We start from the raw sequence: 20,628 nt of genomic DNA on the forward strand, positions 1-20,628 counted from the left end.
TTATTCAAATATTAAGGAAAACATTTATGGCTGGGGAATGTTTTGTAGCAGATCTTTGTAACTTCTAAGTTCATGTTCCACTTGATGGTGAAAAATCTATGCCTGTCACTTAAATGCTTAAGCGTTCGTCAGCTTCTTTTGAGATGTATATTTGCAAGTGCTTTGTCTCTAACTGCAAACCTTCTAATGTAATTTCCTTATATCATTGTATATGAACAGTGGCATGGTTTACGTGCAATATAGTAAGGTCATTTGATGCTACAACTGGTTACTCATTTAAAAGCCATTTGAGTATAGAATATTTGTATTAAATAGGGAATTTATTTGATTATCTGGCTTAAACTACTTTCTTACCAAACTCGGAGAAACAAGTCACCTATCCAAAGATTGTTAAGAAGGGACAATAACTTCTTTAATGACTATTCAGGTTTAAAAACTTTCTTTAAGGAGTAATAAAGTTTAAAAAATACTTTTGAAAACTGAAAACCATTATATACGACATACAGGTATTTGCACCCTTTTGAAGCAGAATTTCAGCTCCAGTAAGCTAGAAAGGAACTAATGGGATATATCAGAAAATGGACCGAATAAAAGAAAACTCAAACTTCGAAGATGTTCTGATAATCTCCAACAACAAAGGCAGTATAACTATCAAGTTGAGGAAAAATTACAACCCTGCTGCATGTGTTGTAGCAGATCATCTATGCATGAGCTGAAACTGCTGATAACCTCAGAAAGGTGCTGAGCCAATGAAAGAATGACAGCTGCTAATTTTTTAATTCAACCAAGCTCTGAAATAGGCTTGCCTTCCTCTTCCAGTAAAACTATGAAAGGAAAGGAATATAAAACTTGCTGAATTAAGTAAACCAGCAGCACAGCCTGCTCCCATTCCTCAACTTTACAGTACTCCTCACAGCTCCTCCTGTTCATCTCTGCAAGCAAACAAGTAACAGCAATTAGCCAAAGAGCAAAACGGAGCATAGAAGAGCATCAAGAAGAAGCAGCAACCTTCCAGTTCAGCACTATTCCTTCAGCATCAAGGGCTAGACTAAGTTAGCAAAGCACCCCAAGGAATCAGATATAAATTTTCTTGTAGTGATTTTAATAGCATATTGAAATGCTATTGTAATTTAAGGTATTAACAGCATCTGTTGTTAAATACCAGATTGTTTTACATCATGTATTTCTGGAGAGGAGACATAAGATCACTTGGTAAACAGGCAGAAATTGTGGGATTTAATTTGGATTTAAGATGCTTGATATTAATTTACTTGTCTCAAGACAGCTCCCTGAATAACTTTTTTTTAACGGAGTTAAATATTTTATTTGGTTTCATAGGACTTAGTTAAGATTGCTCACTATTAACTTAAATAGCTTATTAATCCTTATCAATAATATTGATATTATGGCTCTGGGAGCACTCATGTAAACTAGCTGGATGTGGGGCTCCACATGTGGTTGTGCTGAGTGATAACAGTGTCTGGAGGGGTTTGCTCTTGTTACTATCAAAGCATTGTGAGAGACAGCTCAGGCTGGAGAGTTAAGGGGGCACAGTTGTTCCACAGTCCCAGGCTGAACCCTGAGGATCCTGTCACAATATATCAAAAAGGATTCACCAATCCTTAAATTAAATTATTTTGCCCATCTATAAACTGCTGTAGTTATCTATGACAGAACCATTATTGCTTGTTTGTGTGTTTTCTTTTTTGCTTTAATCATAATTATTACCTGTGACTGTATTATTATTATTATATTGCTTGGTTTTAATCATGGTATTCCTAAAGTATGGTGTAACCCATACACCTCCTGGGTGTAGTGTTCTGTCCCATCTAGTGGCACCGAGACCACTTAGGCCTGGTCTACACTGGGGCGGGGAAATCGATCTAAGTTACGCAACTTCAGCTAGATTAGACGCGATAAATCGACCCCTGATGGATCTATCACTGCCCGTCGATCCTGCAGGTAATGTAGACAAGCCCTTAGAAAGAGAGAGAGAGAGAGAGAGAGAGAGAAAATAAGTCTGCTCTACCACTTTAACTAACAGCCTGTTGTCTTTTAGCTCTTGCAGTAGAGGCTCATGCACTAAGCTCCAGAGGTCCCCGGCTCAATCCTGCCCGCCGACAACCAGGGTCTGTTGGCGTTACAAGTGGGGGTTCGTCCTGGATTTCAACTGGGAAGTCTCTGAACCTCAGGACACACTTCCTCAGCTATGGGAAGTATGTAACCCACACACTTCCTGGGCTTCTGTCCCATCTAGTGGTTCTGAAACCACTTAGAGAGAGCTAAAATTAGTCTGCTTTACAGCCTTAGCTAACAGCCAGTTGGCTTTTAGTTCATGTGGTAGAGGCTCATGCACGAATCTCCAGAGGTCCCCAGTTCGATCCTGCCCGCCGATGACCAGGGTTTGTTGGCATTACAATGGCAGAGAATCCCATGTGACTAAAGTAGTGGGAGTCCCACTGAGAGACGATTACTAAGATTTGGCCAACAGTTTCTTGTTTCTCTAAACTATAAATTTTAGTTGATTTTTGAGATAAAATCACTTGGTGCTCTACAACTTGGAACATTCCTTTCTACCCTACAGGCAGCATTAGAAGGTGTTAATCTGCTGAAGACTCCAGATTAGAAGGAGGAACAATTTTTCCAGGCCTTTGGTAGAAGACAACCATCTGTCTATGCCAAGGAGATATTTTATTGCCTGGTGACCGATCAGCATATCAGTGACTGGAGAGGACTATGCAGTGTTGTTGTAGCCGTGTTGGTCCCTGGATATTATAGAGACAAGTTGAGTGAGGTAATATCTTTTATTGGACCAACTTCTGTTGGTGAGAGAGACAAACTTTTGAGCTTACACTACTATGCTACTGGGGTGGAAGGAAGGGCATGGGGAAAGCTTTGCCCTACCCAGGAATATCATAGATTGTCTTCAGTTTCTTGAAAGAGAACTTGAAATGATTGTATGTCAGCAATTCCTCCCAACATATTTTTGTGAGCTTCTAAAGTGATTTGGGATGGCTCTGAATGAAAACTATTATGTAAAGGCTAGATGTTATATTCACTGCCCAAAATCTTTAACACTAAAATAAGTTCAGCTGGCAATGCCTCATGCCCTTGCAGAATGGGAAGTGCCCCTATACTTAAACCTCTGAAAATATGGAAGTGCACACACCTCAGCCTTGCAACTTAAATTTTGGCTTCCTGGAACTGAGGATATACTGTATATTTCAGCCTGGACTGTCCTATAATCAGGCATAAGGAATGACTAAGTAAATGTGCTATTTCATATGATGTGTTGTGCCCCACAGAATTGTATTCTCATTTGTCTGCATGCACTCCCAACTGCTCTTCACTGTGGAGGGGACAACTGTACTGACTGCCACAAGCTTATTTGCAGCAGGTTGCCACAGCTCACATGGCAATATGAGAGGTTCATCCATGCCCAAAGGAATCACAACAGAGACCCCTTGTTTCTGTGCTGTTACATTGGTTGTGCAAGCAGAGGAGCACAATAATCTATCATGATTACAGGGCAGAGGTTAGTGCAAAGGGGCTGTTCCAGAAGGAATCCTTAGCACAAAGGTTGGGGGTAATAACATCTGGTAACTGTGGGGTGGTTTGGGCAGAGCAGGTGAAGTGGTCTAGTACAGGTCAGGTGTAGCCAGCTGGTGTTCACTAAGCCTGCCCTCTACAAGAGACGTTTGCCTTACTGAGGATATGGCTGACAGTTTCTCCTGTATCGATACGGTGCACGCCCATGGTGCACTTTATGCTCTGAAAGGATGGAGTACTACTTTGTCAGTGAGGAGCGGTGTTGATAAGTTGCGTAGTCAATTGCTTGACCACACTGGTTCATTATGAAATATATTCCAGATGCCACATAACCAACATCAGTCAGATTTATTGGTCTAAGCCAATAATAATATAGAAAAGGTAAAAGGTTCTATATCAGCAGTTCTCAAACTGGGGTCCACGGAGCCCCGGGGGGTCTGCGAGAGAACTCCAGGAGGTTCACAGGCCCCGCTGCTCAACTCCTCTCCCTCCCTCCCAGGCAGGCTCCCTACCTGCCCTGGTTCCACGTGGCTCCCAGAAATGGCCACCAGGTCCCTGCGGCCCCTAGGTAGAGGGGTGGCCAGGGAGGCTTCACGCACTGCCCGCACCCGAGTGCTGGCTCTGCAGCTTCCATTGGCTGGGAACTGCAACCAGTGGGAGCTGTGGAGGTGGTGCCTGCAGGCACAAGGGCAGCTCTCAGAGCCTCACTGGCCGCGCCTCTGCCCAGGGGCCGCAGAGACCTGGTGGCCGCTTTCTGGGAGCCGCAGTAAGTGCCACCGGGACCCTTCACGCCCCCGCACCTCAACACCCTGCTCCAGCCCAGAGTCCCCTCCTGCACCCACACTCCCTCCTGGAGCCCATATTCCCCCATCCCGGAGCCCCTTCCTGCAGACCACAACCCTCATCCCTGGACCCAGCCCAGACCCCAGATCCCCAGCTGGAGCCCTCAACCCCCGCCGCATCCCAACCCCCTGGCCCAGCCCAGAGTCCCCTTCCACACCCAAACTCCCTCCCAGAGCCCACAACCCACATCCCGGAGCCCCCTCCTGCACCCCAAACCCCTCATCCCTGGCCCCAGCCCATAGCCTATACCCCCAATGGAGCCTTCACCTCCCCCTGCATCCAAACCCCCTATCCCAGCCTGGTAAAAGTGAATGAGGGTGCGGGAGAGCGAGCAACAGAGGGAGGGGGGATGTAGCAAGCGGGAGCTCGGAGAAGGGGTAGGATGGGGTGGGGCCTCGGTGAAAGAGCAAGGGGTCTGCGAAAAATTTTAAATCAAAATGGGGGTCCTCGGCTTGCTGAAGTTTGAGAACCACTGTTCTATATGATACCAGTCTCAGGGAAGCTGTCTCATGTAGTGATGTTACATTCACCTTATGTGGAAGGTGTGCTCCCAAAGGTATATACCACTTAAAACCCTCTCTTTATATCCTACTTGTTTACCAGTAAAATGTACTATATACATCCATCTGAAACTAGATTTAACCAACTAGCTTTTTACCTTGCTTTTCTAGTACCATGGTGTACCCTTTATCTTTGTTCTGAACATATGCAATTCCAGGTACTAATGGGCATGAAAACACCTCCTACGTCTGTCCCAGAGTAGATAGGCTTGTGAGGGTAACTCCCTTTCTGTTGCTATGATAAAGTAAACTTATGTCCTGATCCTGACAGCTTTCCTATCTCCTTAAGCCAAAGCTTACTTTAACTAATGCAAGGTGTTATGGGATACTTAGCATAAGTGAACAGATTATAAAGGTAGAGGCCAATTTAGACTATGTAACTGCTATATTTATGCTTAATATGTAGGGTGCAGATAAAACATACTATCAGTATAACATATATATACTATCCAGCATATATTGGTCAACAGTAGGTTGAGGCATGACTCAAAGAGGGCAGAACTAAGGTTGCGAGAGGGGGGGAGGAATGTACTGGTTTTCAGAGGTTCAAGTTTGTTTTACCATAACTGTTTATTCCCTGGTTTTTAGAGATTTAAATATAGGTGCCTTTGTTCTAGAAGGGTATTAGTAGGCTTGGAAGAATTAGATTTTTAGCAATGAATGTTGATAAACATCAGCTTCATTGTACACACACACAACCCAACAAAAATATTTCCAACAGTAATAATCAAAATTTACAGATTGCCAAATTAAGAAAATGCTACTTGAGAATTTGATTTAAGGATATTTACTTTGTATATTTTAATGTGATGTTGACAACTTGTGTTTTAATGGTTATAAACCTTTAACTTTTTGAATCTTAACTGACGCTCCAAACACCAATAATTTCCCACAACTCTGAAAACTTAAATATAAAAAAATAAACACCAGTCTTATTTGGTGAAATTACACAATTGAATTCTGCCAAGCCTAGTTATGAGGCACTGGCAGGCAGCCTGAACTCTGCATTAATAAGTTTTGGGGCCAATTCCATATTTTTTGAGGAAGAGTGTGTGTGTGTGTGTGTGTGTCACACAAAGAGGCTTCTTGGGAACACCTCACTGCCTCTTAACTACCTGCTGTGCCCTGGTCCTGGCCTCTCCATGCACCCAGCAGGGCTGGAGGCCCATGGGTGGGGGGAGGAAGAGGGAACCAACAAGCTGTGAAGAGCCTATCTACCCGTTGGAGGCAGCAAGAGAGAATGAAGGGCTGTTCCAGACTTTTGTACTCCACTTTGGGGCTAATGTAGGGGGAAAGGCTCAACAGAATCCTCTACAGTGCGGAACGATTGCAGAAGTCTGAGGTGGCTCATTCATCTCAAGGATGAATATCATTTTGAAAATGTTTGTTGCAGTTTATGCACTGATCGTTTTTGTTTTTTTTTAAGGTGGCTATTCGGGGGTTATCACTTGAGGATTAGTATGGCTATTTTAAAAGAGCCACTAGGGAAATGCAGCCTAGATAGAGCTACTATAAGGTGGGTGCATAACTGGTTGGAAAACCGTTCCCAGAGCATAGTTATCAGTTGTTCACAGTCATGCTGGAAGGGCAGGGATCAGTTCTGGGTCCGGTTCTGTTCAATATCTTCATCAATGATTTAGGTAATAGCATAGAGAGTACATTTTTAAAGTTTGTGGAGGATACCAAGCTGGGAGGGGTTGCAAGTGCTTTGGAGGATAGGATTATAATTCAAAATGATCTGGACAAACTGGAGAAATGGTCTGAAATAAATAGGATGAAATTTAACAAGGACAAATGCAAAGTACTCCACTCAGGAAGGAACAATCAGTTGCACACATACAAAATGGGAAATGACTGCCTCGGAAGGAGTACTGCAGAAAGGGATCTGGGGGTCATAGTGGACCACAAGCTAAATATGAGTCAAGAGTGTAACACTGTTGCAAAAAAAGCAAACCTTGTTCTGTGATGTATTAGCAGGAGTGTTGTAAGCAAGACACAAGAAGTAATTCTTCTGCTCTACTCCATGCTGATTGGCCTCAACTGGAGTATTGTGTCCAGTTCTGGGCATCACATTTCAGGAAAGATGTGGACAAACTGGAGAAAGTCCAGAGAAGAGCAACAAAAATGATTAATTTCAGAGTAGCAGCTGTTAGTCTGTATCCGCAAAAAGAAAAGGAATACTTGTGGATTAAAATGATTAAAAATCTAGAAAACATGACCTATGAGGAAAGATTGAAAAGCTTGGGTTTGTTTAGTCTGGAAAAAAGAAGACTGAGAGGGGATATGATAACAGTTTTCAAGTACATAAAAGGTTATTATAAGAAGGAGGGAGAAAAATTGTTCTTCTTAACCTCTCAGGATAGGACAAGAAGCAATGGACTTAAATTGCAGGAAGGGAGGCTTAGGTTGGATATTAGGAAAAACTTTGTGTCAGGGTGGTTAAGCACTGGAGTAAATTGTCTAGGGAGGTTGTGGAATCTCCATAATTGGAGATTTTTAAGAGCAGGTTAGAAAAACACCTATCAGGGATGGTCTAGAATAGATAATACTTAGTCCTACGATGCGTGCAGGATACTGGACTAGATGACCTCTCAAGGTCCCTTCCAGTCCTATGATTCTATGTGACTAATTTTTATCATATCTGACATTTCATTTGGACCCTTCTTTCACAGAAACTATACCACTTGAACAGTAAAATTGATATATATGAACTTTGGTTTGTGTAGATGGTTGAAATCTGTTTATTTTTCACAGGAAGTATAGGATACTGTTATCAGTCAAAATAGTACCTCAGCATCACATTAGTCATTGTTAACTTTATGCATGTCCTTGGAATATGGCTCTTTTTTGGGGGGAGGGGGTGTTTCCTAATGGTCTGAAACCCCTTTATCAGGCTGACATTGATGAGAGTGACAGCTGTTTTCTTTTATCACACTCAATCATATGATTGTGGAAATGGGTAAGGATTATGAGGCATTATTACATTACCCTAATATATTGCTTACTAGTGTCTTTCATTTTCCCTCTGTTTATTTAATGCTATTTTTTCACAATACTTCTAAAGTAAAATCTGAGTATGGCTATGGATTTCAGAGCAATTTGAAATATTGGCTCATGCCAAAAATTTTGCTCTGAGAGCAAAAATTCCAGAAGAAGCCCCTGCACAATGAAACTAGTATGCATGGCAAAAAAAGCTGCCACAGATAGGACTCAAATTCTAAGTTCATGGGTGCTGCTTAGGTACAATGGCCACAGCATGTCACCTGGAGCCACACCCTTACTCTGTTTACCTGTCTGCAAACAATCTGGCTTTCACCAGAGTCCCAGTCCTGCTGTGAAATCCTCAAATAACTTTCTCTGGCTCATCAGCTTGGCTTGAGCTACATTATAGATCCAACTTTAACCCTAAATAACTTTTAAAATAGTGATTCCCGTGGGAGCAGTGGGTTTTGGACACTAGGTGAGATCAATTCCTAGCAGGTGATATCAGTATGAGGAGGATCAGAGCCCTAGTTTGAGCACTAGGTGTGCACAGAAAAACATAAGAACTGTAAAATGTTGATCTCACTCTTTTTTTAGAGCAAAGCTGTATCTCAAGTACCCCTTGCTCAAACCATCTCATATTTGGACCACTCTCTCTACCCCAGATCCTCATTAGGCACAGGAGTTTTTAAGACAATGCACTTAAGCATTTGGATTTTAGAAAAAGCTGTTAAGCAGTAAGCTATTCTATAGTGGTACTGCTGTAATGTTAAGTTAGTTCATTAGTTAGTACCTCTTACAGTTCTGGCATTTAGGGCAGTGACGAAGCTCCTCCACTCCTGTCTGTTTCTGGCACGTCTTTCAATGGTTACCCAGCTGTGCCCCAGGTTTTTTCAGCTCAGCTTCCACAGGTCTTTGCCATGTTGTTTTTGGGCAACCTCATATTTGCTTACCTTCAGGTGTTCATCTTATTGCTATTCTCATGATGGAATCAGTTTGGATGTAATGTTAGGAGTGGTTTGTGTATATATATGTTTTTGAATTTCAAACGTAACAGTCAGTTGCATGATAGGAGAAGCAGCACTAATGCTATTTAGAATGTATTTATATATTATTTGCATATGAATAACTTGTCAGTCTGCATTTATGTAGCACCCTTCATCTCCAAAGCATGTCACATATATTGGCTCTGATCCTCCAGTCAGATCTATGTGGGTGGATCTTTGCAGAGCCCCACTGAGGTCTGCGGACTCCATCTGGGTCTGACTGCAGAATCAGGGTCCATTAACTGGATATTCTATAACACCCTACAAGTAAGTAAGGAATTAGAAATGGTGTGCACCTTAGACAGAGACTGTAAAATTGTTTTTCCAGGCCATTTTCTGAAAAGCAGCACATCCGGCATTTAAAAATATTTAATTAAAACACACGCTTCCTATCTAACCTGTGCATCTTTACCAGACTGAGGCACTTATTAAACCTTCAATATTAAAAATATTTTAAAATAAGTCTGACAACCTCTAAAATGTAGCATTTAAAAAGGTGTGTAACTCTCTTTAGTCTGTTGCAATTGTATTGCTGTGTGATGACTGTTTGTTCCCATCTTCAGCCCCAAAGCAGGATTCACCAGCAATTAATAAAGAGGTTTAGAAAGTAAAATCGCTGTTGCCAGTTCTTGTGATGGTTATTGAAAGTCTGGCAGTATTTGGTGTATTTATTAAAGCCCCAGCTCCCAGAATTCTGTGATTATGTGATAACCTCACCTTTCATTTTTAAAAAAGCAAGTTGCTAGCCCTCTTAGAAGAAGAGAAAAACCTGAAACTCTGAACTCTAAATGTTCAAAAACCAGAAGGCAAATAAAAAAGAAACCATAATTATTATTTTAAGCCTCTCTCTTGATTTTGCGGGGGGGCCTGACATTTTTGAATTCCTGGGGCTGGCAGTTCTAGTCTTCCCACATATCACTCCTCTGCTCTGCCTCTCCTGGTGCTCCCGCACACGGAGACCCCTGGGTTGCTGTCTCTCGTGGAGAAATCCTGTTAAACATCGTGGTGCTCACCGCTGACATGCACAGAAAATGCTGTTTCCCTGCTGGACAGTCCCCAGGCGGCTTTAAATCGTTCGCGGCTTCCGTGAAAAGGCTTCTTGGGTAGCCGTAGGTCAGGATAGAGCCGGGGCCCTGCGTGGTCGGTTTTAAACTACATTCCCCAGAATCCTGCGCTTCTCACGCCTGCGCTGCAACTGCTCCGCCTGAGGGAAGGGGGTGGGGGCAGCCGCGGCAACGGCCGCAGGCGGAGAAGACAGAGGGTGAGGCGCGCGCGCCTGCGCCGACAGCCTGCCGCGGGGGCGGGGGGGAGGGGAGACAGGGTCGATGAGGGCTCGCGCTGGGGTGGCAGAGCCTCGGGCTCCTTGCTGTCGTGCGCCTGCTGTTCCCCCCTCTCAGCCCTCGGGGGCTGCCGCCGAGGCTGGTTCCCGCGCTCTTCGCTGGTGCCATGCTCAGACAAGAGAGCGCCGCGTCTTACCAGGAGGTACTGAGGGGCGGCGGGGAGGGGAGAAGGTCAATTCGGTCGGGCGAGTGCCTCGGCGTCAGGAAGGCAGGCGCCGCCGCAAGCCGGGGGGGGTCTTTTGTTTGCCCAGCCGACTCCGTAACGGGGGCTCAGCAGCTGTGCACCGGCAAATGGGTTGCGGCCGTGGCTTGAAAGCTGCAAGACAGCGACGGCGATAAGAGCAGCACGGTGCCGGACGGCTTCGCAGCAGCCTCTGAGGGCGCAGCCGTTTCCAGCTAGGTGCAGCAATCCGGTGACGTGCACATTAATGGTAAACCTCAGATCTACGGTGAAATAGCGCTGCGGCTGATTGCCCTGGACCTGCGCTCAAGCTGAACACCGCTATCACTTGGGCGTATGTGTGTTGTTCCCCTTCAGTCTGTTTAAAAGCGATTGCAGTATCTTCGTCTTGGCGCCAGTCCCCGCGCTTATTAAACAGTCATCTTCTGGTTATCCAGATCTTCAGTGACTTTGATAGGTCACCTAGGGCATAGAAAGTCAGAGCCATAGCAAAACCGGCTGGCTGTTGGCTTTATGTTGCCCTAGGCAAACTGTAAAGTGTCCATTCCTTCCAACCTGCAGTCACTCAGAGAGATCGCCTCATGAATGGTTTTGCTGCCTAAGGCATCCACCTGCTTTCTCTGTATGGTAGAGCCCTGATCCCTAGGGTCCTTGTATTTAAATACATAGGCACGAAAAAGGATGATCTCTGATACAGGCAAATACATGTTTGTATTTAAAAACAAGGAAATGTCAGTGAAAATACAGTCCATTGTAAATTGTAGAAAGTATAGGTACATACAGTGGGCAGGTGACTTTATCACTTTTATAGCAAAGGAGGGGTCTGTCAGACATGAAAAGTGATACTGAAGGCCCAGTTGTAATCGTGCCAGAAGCCTGCATCTAGTTTGCATATCAAACTCTTATATAAGCATAATATTATACTTGCTTGTACTTGTATCTTTCTTGGTAGGTGCATAGAAATTGTCTTGTTCAAGTTAATCGTCACCTTTGCCTTCACCACACAGCTGTTTACCTCATTTTAGGAAGTTGCAAGCTACATTTGGCCTTGGGCTTGCGCCGTAGGAAGCTCTAGTTTAGCCTATCGGCATTTATCAGTTCTTCTCCCATTTATCATGTTAGACTAGAAGACATTAAAAGATTTAAATAACCTCATGTACAAACAAGTGAAACAGAACATTTCTCCCTTTATTCATACCCCCCAGCAGGGTTTTCTCTGACTGGATGAAATTCACTTCACTCACATAAAGGTAGGAAGTGGGTGAAGAGCAGGTGGTGCTGCTATTTCTGTAACCAGCCCTGAACTGAAGTATGGGTTTTGTATCTCCCCTGATCTGCCCCTATCTCCCAAGTCAGTGTTGACATCCATTAGGGCCTCATCCTCCCTGATTGAACTAACCTCGTTATCCCTAGCCTGATTCTTACTTGCATATTTATACCTGCCTCTGGAAATTTCCACTACATGAATCTGATGAAGTGGGTAGTCACCCACAAAAGCTTATGCTCCAGTATGTCTGTTAGTCTATAAGGTGCCACAGGACTCTTTGCCGCTTTTACATCTGTGAATAGTTTCATTCATATGGGCATATACTGGTACATTTGAAGAAACTGGAATAAACTTGCATGGTAATACTGCTCCTGCTATCCTGTTATTGGTGGACTGTAGCTTTTAGTGTGTATGCAGATGGGACTGGCTGTGAAATAGGTTTTGTAAGGTTGCATACACTCATTCTGGATTGAATGCTGTGCTCCCAAGATGTAATGGCTTACCCCATGCTTGAGTTAAGCTTTTAAAGTCCAGTGCTATATGTGATTCTTAGTGGTTTGGAGTGAATTTTGTATGCACGTTTGTGGTCAGATGAGTTTTCTGGACTTCCAGTGAAGTCAGTTGTCCTTACAAGCATCAGACCACCAGCACAGCTCACCTAGTTACTAAGGGTGCGATCCATGAAGGGACTTAGGTGCCTACGTCCCTTTGTGGATCTGGGCCCAAGGGTTAGTGCTTCTTACGCTTTGGGCTGACAGCCCTGTGATGGTTTTAAGTGTAAGAGGCTTGTAAAAATAGAACTGTCTCACCAGTGCAGAACTCCAAATGTTATATTTTGCTTCTGAAGTGCATTGAAATGCTCTATATTTTGATTTTTCATCTTTCTTCCATTCCAGCATATTAAAGAAGGGTCATTGTAGATTTACCCTGAGAGTGTAATAAATGTTGTATCATAATATGTTTTCTACTTTTGATATTACACTGAAATTTATTGCAGTTATTTTTTCCATTCCATTTTTATTTTAATTTAATTTGACATGGAAGTTCTCTCTCACTGCAATTTACATATTGCTGTGAATTGGAAACAATTGCGGCTTATTCAGCTTCTCAAGTTCCACTCTGCTCAAAACCTCTCATTGCACTTGGTTTTCTTTGTTTAGACCTGATGTGACCAAGTTGCAGGTTTAAAGAAAGAATGAACCATCTGTTATTAATTATATTCTGTGCTTCTGTAGGACCTTTCATCTGAGGATTTCAATGCATTTTATGTTGATTAAACCTTCAAACACCTGTGAAGAGTAGATAGTAGTATTCTCATTTTACAGAGAGCTAAACTGGGGCATTGAGAGGTTAAGTAATTAGTCCATAGTGTCACAGTCTGGCAGTGGTAGAGCCCAGAATACCGAATGCCTTTAACCCCCTAACTAGACAATATAGGCAGATGAAGTGTCTGTGTGTTAGGAGGAAGAGTGTCTAATGGTGAGAGAAGATGAGAAGTCAGGAGCTGAGGAAACTATTTCTGGTTCTGCCACTGACTAGGTCTGTGACTTTTGATAAGTCCCTTAGGTCTTTTCTGCATGAGGAAGTTGCACAAGTATAACTTGAATCAACTTTTAAACTGTAAAAGGCCTTGTCTACAGCAACGATCAGTTCATGGCAAGCAGCGGTGTGACTCTACCCTGCAGTAGTCTGTGAGGATCCATCCATGTGAACCCAGCTGAAATGTATTAACAGTTAGTTAGTGCCATTTGATTAGCCACATTTCAAAGGAGACTAAATCAAAGGTCACTAATGAATTATTAATAGGAATCAGCAGAGTCTGCACACACAGTTAGTCCCACAGCAGTCTTGTGTGGGGTAGAGTCACAACTCGCCTTGCGCCAAACTAAATGTTCCTACAGTCTAATCTTTAAGTAAACTGGTGCTAAAGGCTTTGCAGACACTTTTATTTCAGCATAAGAGTGTCTTATTTTGGTTTAACTAAACCTGTTCCTAATCCAGGAGTGGTCAACCTGCGGCTCCGGAGCCACATGCGGCTCTTCAGAGGTTAATATGCAGCTCCTTGCATAGGCGCTGACTCCACGGCTGGAGCTACAGATGTTAATTTTCCAGTGTGCTGGGGGGTGCTCACTGCTCAACCCTCTGCTCTGCCCCAGGCCCTGCCCCCACTCCATCCCTTCCCCCAAGGCCCCTTCCCCTGAGCCTGCCACCCCGATAGCCTCCTGCACTTGTAAAACAGCTGACTGTGGGGGAGGGGGAAGTAGGCGCAGATTGGTGGGGGCTGTCGGCAGGCGGGAGGCACTGGGAGTGGATTGGGGGCTGCTGACGTATTATTGTGGTTCTTTGGCAATGTACGCTGGTAAATTCTGGCTCCTTCTCAGGCTCAGGTTGGCCACGCCTGTCCTAATCTATTCAAGTTAACCTGCAATAATCCACTCTTAAACTGACATAAGAATCCACACTGCTTTGCGTATCTGTTTAACTATGGCCATGTCTACACTACCACTTTTGTCAGTATAATTTATGTTGCTCAGGAATATGAAAAAACACCCCCTCCCCTGAGCGACATAAGTTACACTGACAGAAGAGCCGGAGTGTACAGCGCTATGTTGGCGGGAGAGTTGCTACCGCTGACCGTGGAGGTGGTTTTGTTATGTCAACGGGAGAGCTCTCTCCCGTCAGTATAGTGCGGCTACATGGGCGATCTTACAGCAGTGCAGTTGTGCCCCTGTAAGCTTACTAGTATAGACATGGCCTTAATATGTTGAAATTCACACCTTAAGTTATACTGGGGCAACAAAACCTCTGTCGACAAAACCTTTCTCTCTCTGCTGGTCTGAGTCTCTGCTGCCTCACACCCTGAGAAGTCAGTCACACCTGTGCAAAGTGTGTGTGAAACAGCGGTAACATTTTGCGCTCGCTTTGTGCAGGTGTGAATGACTACACAAAGTTGCAAGAAGAAAGGGGAGCATCAGGCTCTTTGCCTAAGAAGATTTTGCATCTGTAAAATGAATAATATTTGAGAGCTGGAATATAAGTCGCTAAAAAGTGAAAATGATCAATCAGTATATTTTATTACAATGTTTAAAATAAAAAAATGTATATTTTAAAATGAGATTGCACCAACTTTTGTCTAAGGAAGGATCCTTAGCCCTTCAACTTCTGTGAGGGACACCTGGGGAAAAGATGATAGGACTTTTTTCTTAAACAAAAGGAAAACCAAGTTTTCATTGTTTGGATTCCATGTGTTCCCCAGTTCTTTGTCTAGATGCTTTGTGGTATATATTGATGCCTATCTCATGTGACAAGCTTACGACATTGACCAAAATGTCCTGGCAGTTTGGGCTCTGAGTTGGAACAAGAAAACGCGTGATCGCTATTACTTCTTTGCAAAGCCCTGATTTGTTTGTTAGCAGCTGCACTGAGCTGAAAAATAAAGAGCAGCGATTTGTCGACTTTTTGACTGTTCATTTGTAATGACACATCCGCTGAGGTGGTTTGGGCTGCGCTCTGGAGTAACTTGCACTAATATCTATGTTAAAAACAATAACATTTCTTGCATGCCCTTCTGATGCCCATCCGATGAAGTAAGCTGTAGCTCACGAAAGCTTATGCTCAAATAAATTTGTTAGTCTCTAAGGTGCCACAAGCACTCCTTTTCTTTCTTCTGATTGTAAGCAGTGTCATGATGAGCTCCACCCTGACATCTGGTGGTGAGGTGTGGCAAGTTGTGGGAAAGAACTTCAGGGGCCGATCTCATTTGCATAGGCACACCCACCACACCTAGAATGAGACCATAGCTGCCCAAATGGTCACTTTGGCTGCTGTGGGATCCCCAGTGTCTCTGTTATTGGGGCAGGAAGAATAAATTGTTATTACCCTGATTATGGGAACTGTGCTTGGAACTGTACATGGCCTTTTGTTATGATGGAGGGATTCACCGTCAACTAAGTAGCACTCGCTAGGCAAGGGTCATGGGTTCCAAAACTGTGTGAATGGAGAGAGGCTGGGGACAAGTATTAATACTTGGTGGCATGGGCCCCTTGGTGAGGGCCTTACATGCTAATTGCACTTCCTCCTCTCTCCACTGTGGAATATCAGAGCTAATTTTGATTTCATTAGAAGTCTAGTTATAGGCTGCTGAGCCCGCTTTGGGCTGACAGTGCACCAGCACTGGGGCTCCCCTACTACAAGCTGAATTCACCTAAGAGCTGAAATCACTGAGCGTTGTGTTAAGTAGTGGGGGAGCCTGAAGATATATTGTGGAGCAGTTTGTGGGACGGCTGGAGTGCCTTGTGGACCGGCTGGTGAAGCAGTTCGACGCAGAGCAGTTTGTGGATGGCAGGAGCTGCTTGTGGGCCGTGGAGCTGAGCGAAGGAGTTCGTGGGGCGGCTAGCAGAGCGCAGCTGAGCGAAGGAGTTCGTGGGGCGGCTGGCGGAGCGGAGCGGAGCGCCGCTATGGGGCGGTCAGCTTCAGATCATGTAAGGTGTCTCTTACCCCCGTCCCATCTCCACCCAGGTTGGGAGGTAAAGCTCTGCAGATAAACTTTCGAACTCTGGGGCTGCCCTGACCAGGGACAGAGACTTTTGGGGCATTGGACTTTTGGGACTTTGGGTGATTTGCGGTTGCTGGACTCAAGAACCAAAGGGAAAGGGGCATGCCCCAATTTGCTTGGGGTGGGTTTTTTTTTTTGCTCATGGGTTGTGTTATGAATCCTGTTGGTGGTGTTTCCCCAACATAATGCCACATTGTTTCTCTCTGTTATTAAAAGGCTTTTGCTACACTCAGACTATGTGCTTGCGAGAGGGGAAGTATTGCCTCTTGGAGGCGCCCAGCGGGGGTGGTATATATTTGTCCCAGGTCACTGGGTGGGGGCTCGAGCTGGTTTGCATTGTGTTATTGGAATGGATCTCCTAGATATTGAACCTGGCCCTTGTTGCTGCCAACTCTGACGGGCAGAAGGGTTACATGATTGCAGTGTGCTAATGCTTTGTCCTGTGGCATGGGTTGTGATTTGTAATAATATATATGCTGAAACATGGACCTACTTCACTCAAGAACATGTTGAGATCATGAGACACTATCTTAATTTTGAAGGTTCAAGTGGGCTGAAGATGCTGTTGAAAAGTGCTGGTTTTTAAAGGGTGTTGGTGTGCTGGACTGAGACTTGAAAAATCTGGGTTCAATTTCAGGCTCCCACACTTCCGTTGTTGCCTTGGCAAGTCATTTAATCTCTCAGAAATGGGGATAATACTTCCTTTCTCCCATCCTTAGTCTTGTCTCTTTATGTCGTAAGCTCTTTTCCTGTGTATTTGTGCAGCACCTAGCACAATGGGGCTCAGCTAGATCCCACTGCACTACTATAATACAAAAAAATAATCATTATTGTGGTGATATAAAAGTACATTTGAAAATGGGATGTATTTCCTCAGCTGAGTGAGGAAGTGGAGCATGGAGCTGAGCATCCAGAGCCAGTGGAGGAGGGGGAAGTGGACGACGATCAGGAGGATACCAGTTCAGCTATTTTACCAGGTGAGAGCTGCTGTTCCAGAAGTCCTCTATCAAGTGCCTAATAAAAGCTGCTTGTTTTGAATGGCCTTTTGGGGAGCAATTGAAACAATAAATGGCTCACTGTCAGTAATGAAATACTGTACCAAAGAAGAGCTGAAGAGTTCCTTACCCATGAGACCACATCACGGTATCTCCTCTGCTACAGATATTAACCTGGTGTTAGAACCAAACCAAAGAAAATCCAGCAAAATCCATTTAAAAGGAGATTGTTTCTCTGCCTCAGAAAGGTGAAGTGCTGAGCTGACCCTGCTGGGATTTGAATGTGCAATTCCAGGGAGCCGGTGTATTGCAACTTAGCGGTATAGGCATTGTCTACCTAAGCAGGTTGCACCAGTTAAACAGAAGGTGTGGTTTTAAACCAATTTATGCCTTGTCTACACTACAGAGTTTTGTCAAGAAAAGTTATGCTGCTTTAATTAAACTGCTGTTGCATGTACACAGTATGCTTCTTGTGTCGGTAGAGCACATCCACACTAGCAGCTCTTGCGTTGACACAGAGAGCAGTGCACTGTGGGTAGCTATTCCACTGGGCAACTGGCTGCAGGGTGCTTTGGGAAGGGTTTGCAATGCCTCATGGGCAGGGACAGTGTCACATGATGATGATTTCTCAACCCCATGGTTCCAGGGGCATCCTGTACATTGCCAGCTGCTTTTCAACTGAAGTGTATGGGGGCAGAAGAGTGGGGAAAGGAGAGAGTGTGTGTGTGTGTTGGGGGGAGACAGAAACTGTGTGGGTTGGTGGAGAGTGTGTCGGCATGCTGTCTCTTTAAGGTCACACAGCAGCCTGAGCAACCAATCCTGAGGCAGGAGGAGGGGGACACATCAGCCCGGCTCTGCACAGCAATCTCTCCCCCCCAGTACCCCCCGACTTCCCAGAGCTTTGAAAGGGGAGCGGTGCCTGCCTTCGAAGTTAGATGCAGAGCAGCCAAATTCAAAACAGTGAATAGAACAGTCTCGGTGGGAATTGTGGGATACTGGGAGAGGCCAGTTATGGTGACATAATGAATGGCAGCATCTACACTGACACTTTGTTGCTTTAACTTTGCCCTGAAAAGCTCTATGCCTCTTGTCGAGGTGATCTTATTTTGTTGGCAAAACAGAAAGAGTTTTGCTGCCAAAAGTAGCTTTGTAATGTGTACCCCTCCCCTGTTTTGTCAAAACTGTGTAGTGTAGACAAGGCCTAACTTCCGGTACAGTAAATACTGTGTGGATGTGCATTTTGGTTTAAATCCGGTTTATTGCAGTGTTGAGTAAGAATAGGTGTAAACTAAGTGTCCATACTCACTTTTGCACTTGTTTAAAAAAACAATTTAAGTTTAATTGGTGCAATTTTCTTGTGTAGATAAGGCCCTGGTTTTTTAGGCTGTCCTCTCCTGGCAGTAACTGTGTGGGAATGGCCTGTGTGACCGTGGAATCCCATTATTTGACTAGGCACATGTTCACTGGGAGCTTTTAAAGGGTCAGTATTTACTGTGGTAGGGAACAAACATCTCAGCATACTCCTACATTTGAAGGATAGGACATATGGTGGCATGATAAAGGCTGATTTTTTTTTTTATATGGCCCCCGGTGTAAAAGACCAAATTGGCAAAATATAGCCACCACTTCTGGCACTTCTGCATGTGCCATTTATAACCCCCATTTGTGTGTGCAACTATATAGTGCACATAGTTAAACCTCCTTGTGTGTAAGTCAAGTGTTGGTTCTTAAAAGTTGTGCAGGCAAGTCATGGGTGGGGGTGTCTACACATATGAAGGGAAGCTGATTAAAGGACTTTGACAGTATTACCCATCCTGTTGATAAAGATAGTGAAAGTGTTTGAGAGAGGATAACTTCAGATTTTTTCTAGAGTTAACTGGAATCCTTCTCATGTGCAACTTTATATAATATGCATACGGAGTTAGATGTTAGACTTTAAAAATGTAGGGATAACATATAACTGACTGACTTCTAAGCTGGGGCATGCATAGGGTTGCCAACTTTCTGCTCGCACAAAACCAAACACCCTTGCCCCACCGCATCTCTGAGGTCCCTCCCCAACTCAGTCCACACACACACACCCATTACTCACTCTCCCCACACTCACTCACTTGGTCATTTTCACTGGGCTGGCTCAGAGGGTTGCGGTGCAGGATGGGGCGCGGGCTCTGGGGCGGAGCCAGAAATGAGGAGTTAAGGGTGCGGGAGGGGGCTCTGGGCTGGGGCAGGCAGTTGGGTGCAGGAGGGGGATGAGGGCTCCGGCTGGGGGTGTGAGCTCTGGGTTGGAGCCAGGGATGGGGGGTGCAGGAGGGAGCTCCGGGCTGGGGCTGAGGGGTTTGGAGTGTGGGAAGGTGTTCTGGGTTGGGGTGCGGGGGGTGGTGTGAGGGCTCAAGCTGGGGATGGGTATGCAGACACTGGGGTGTAGGAGGGTGCTGGGGGGTGGAGCTGAGGGGTTTGGCATATGGGAGGGGGCGCTGGGCTGAGGCAGGGGGTTAAGGAATGGGAGGGGGGTGAGGGCCCTGGGCTGGGGGGGTGAGTTCTGGGGGAGGGCAGAAATGAGGGGTTCAGGGTGTGGGAGGAGGCTTCGGGCTGGGACCAAGGGGTTCAGAGGGTGGGAGGGGATTGCGGCAAGGGTTTGGGGCGTGGGAGGGGGTCAGGGGTGCAGGCTCCGGGTGGTGCTTACCTCACCCCCCCTCTTACCTCCTGGCGGCGCTTACCCAGAAGAAGCAGCATATCCCCTGTCCAGCTCCTATATGGAGGTGCGGCCAGGCGGTTCTGTGCACTGCCCTGTCCATGGGTGCTGCCCCCCTAGCTCCCATTGGCCATAGTTCCCAGCCAATGGGAGCTGTGGAACCGGCACTTGGAGCAGAGACAACGTGTGGAGCCCCCTGGCTGCCCTACGTGTGGGAGCTGGAGTGGGGACATGCCGCTGCTTCAGGGAGCTGCGCGGAGCCAGAGCAGGCAGGGCGCCTGCCTTAGCCCTGCTGCGCCTCCGACCGGACTTTTAACTGCCCGGTTAGCCGTGCTGACTGGAGCCACCAGGGTCCCTTTTCGACCAGGTGTTCCCATAGAAAACCAGACACATGGTAACCCTGTGCATGCACGCTGCTGTTAGCTAGCTACATAAGAGCACTACAGTGCCGAAAGCCTCTGTGTTGATGCACAGATTAAATCTGGTCAGGATCAGTTGGTTCAGACTTGGGAGAGATGAGTCTTTTATGCTGTGGGGGGGAAAAAAGGCTCCGTCAGGGAACTTTTCGCTGTGAACTCTGAATTTTTCAGCTGACCTGGCCTCTTTTTTTAATGTATT

At 45.3% G+C, this 20,628-nt stretch overlaps 1 protein-coding gene across 9 annotated transcripts in view; it reads left to right on the forward strand.

Annotated features, from left to right (window-relative positions):
- PACC1 (proton activated chloride channel 1) overlaps positions 1-20,628 on the forward strand; it is a 50,975-nt gene that overhangs the window by 3,792 nt on the left and 26,555 nt on the right. For 3 of the 9 annotated variants that reach the window (XM_084623042.1, XM_084623045.1, XM_084623047.1), the window contains exons 1-2: positions 10,272-10,462; positions 17,201-17,300. In XM_084623042.1, the coding sequence (XP_084479168.1) occupies positions 10,427-10,462; positions 17,201-17,300 (136 nt within the window). In that variant the 5' untranslated portion in view covers positions 10,272-10,426. Of the gene's footprint in view, positions 1-10,178; positions 10,242-10,270; positions 10,463-10,518; positions 10,752-12,898; positions 16,250-17,200; positions 17,301-20,628 lie in introns of those variants that run through there. The other 6 variants (XM_084623046.1, XM_084623049.1, XM_084623050.1 and 3 more) reach the window with 5 other exon arrangements.

Source organism: Lepidochelys olivacea (genome assembly GCF_965140295.1).
Source record: "Lepidochelys olivacea isolate rLepOli2 genome assembly, chromosome: 3".
Classification (NCBI taxonomy): Eukaryota; Metazoa; Chordata; order Testudines; family Cheloniidae; genus Lepidochelys; species Lepidochelys olivacea.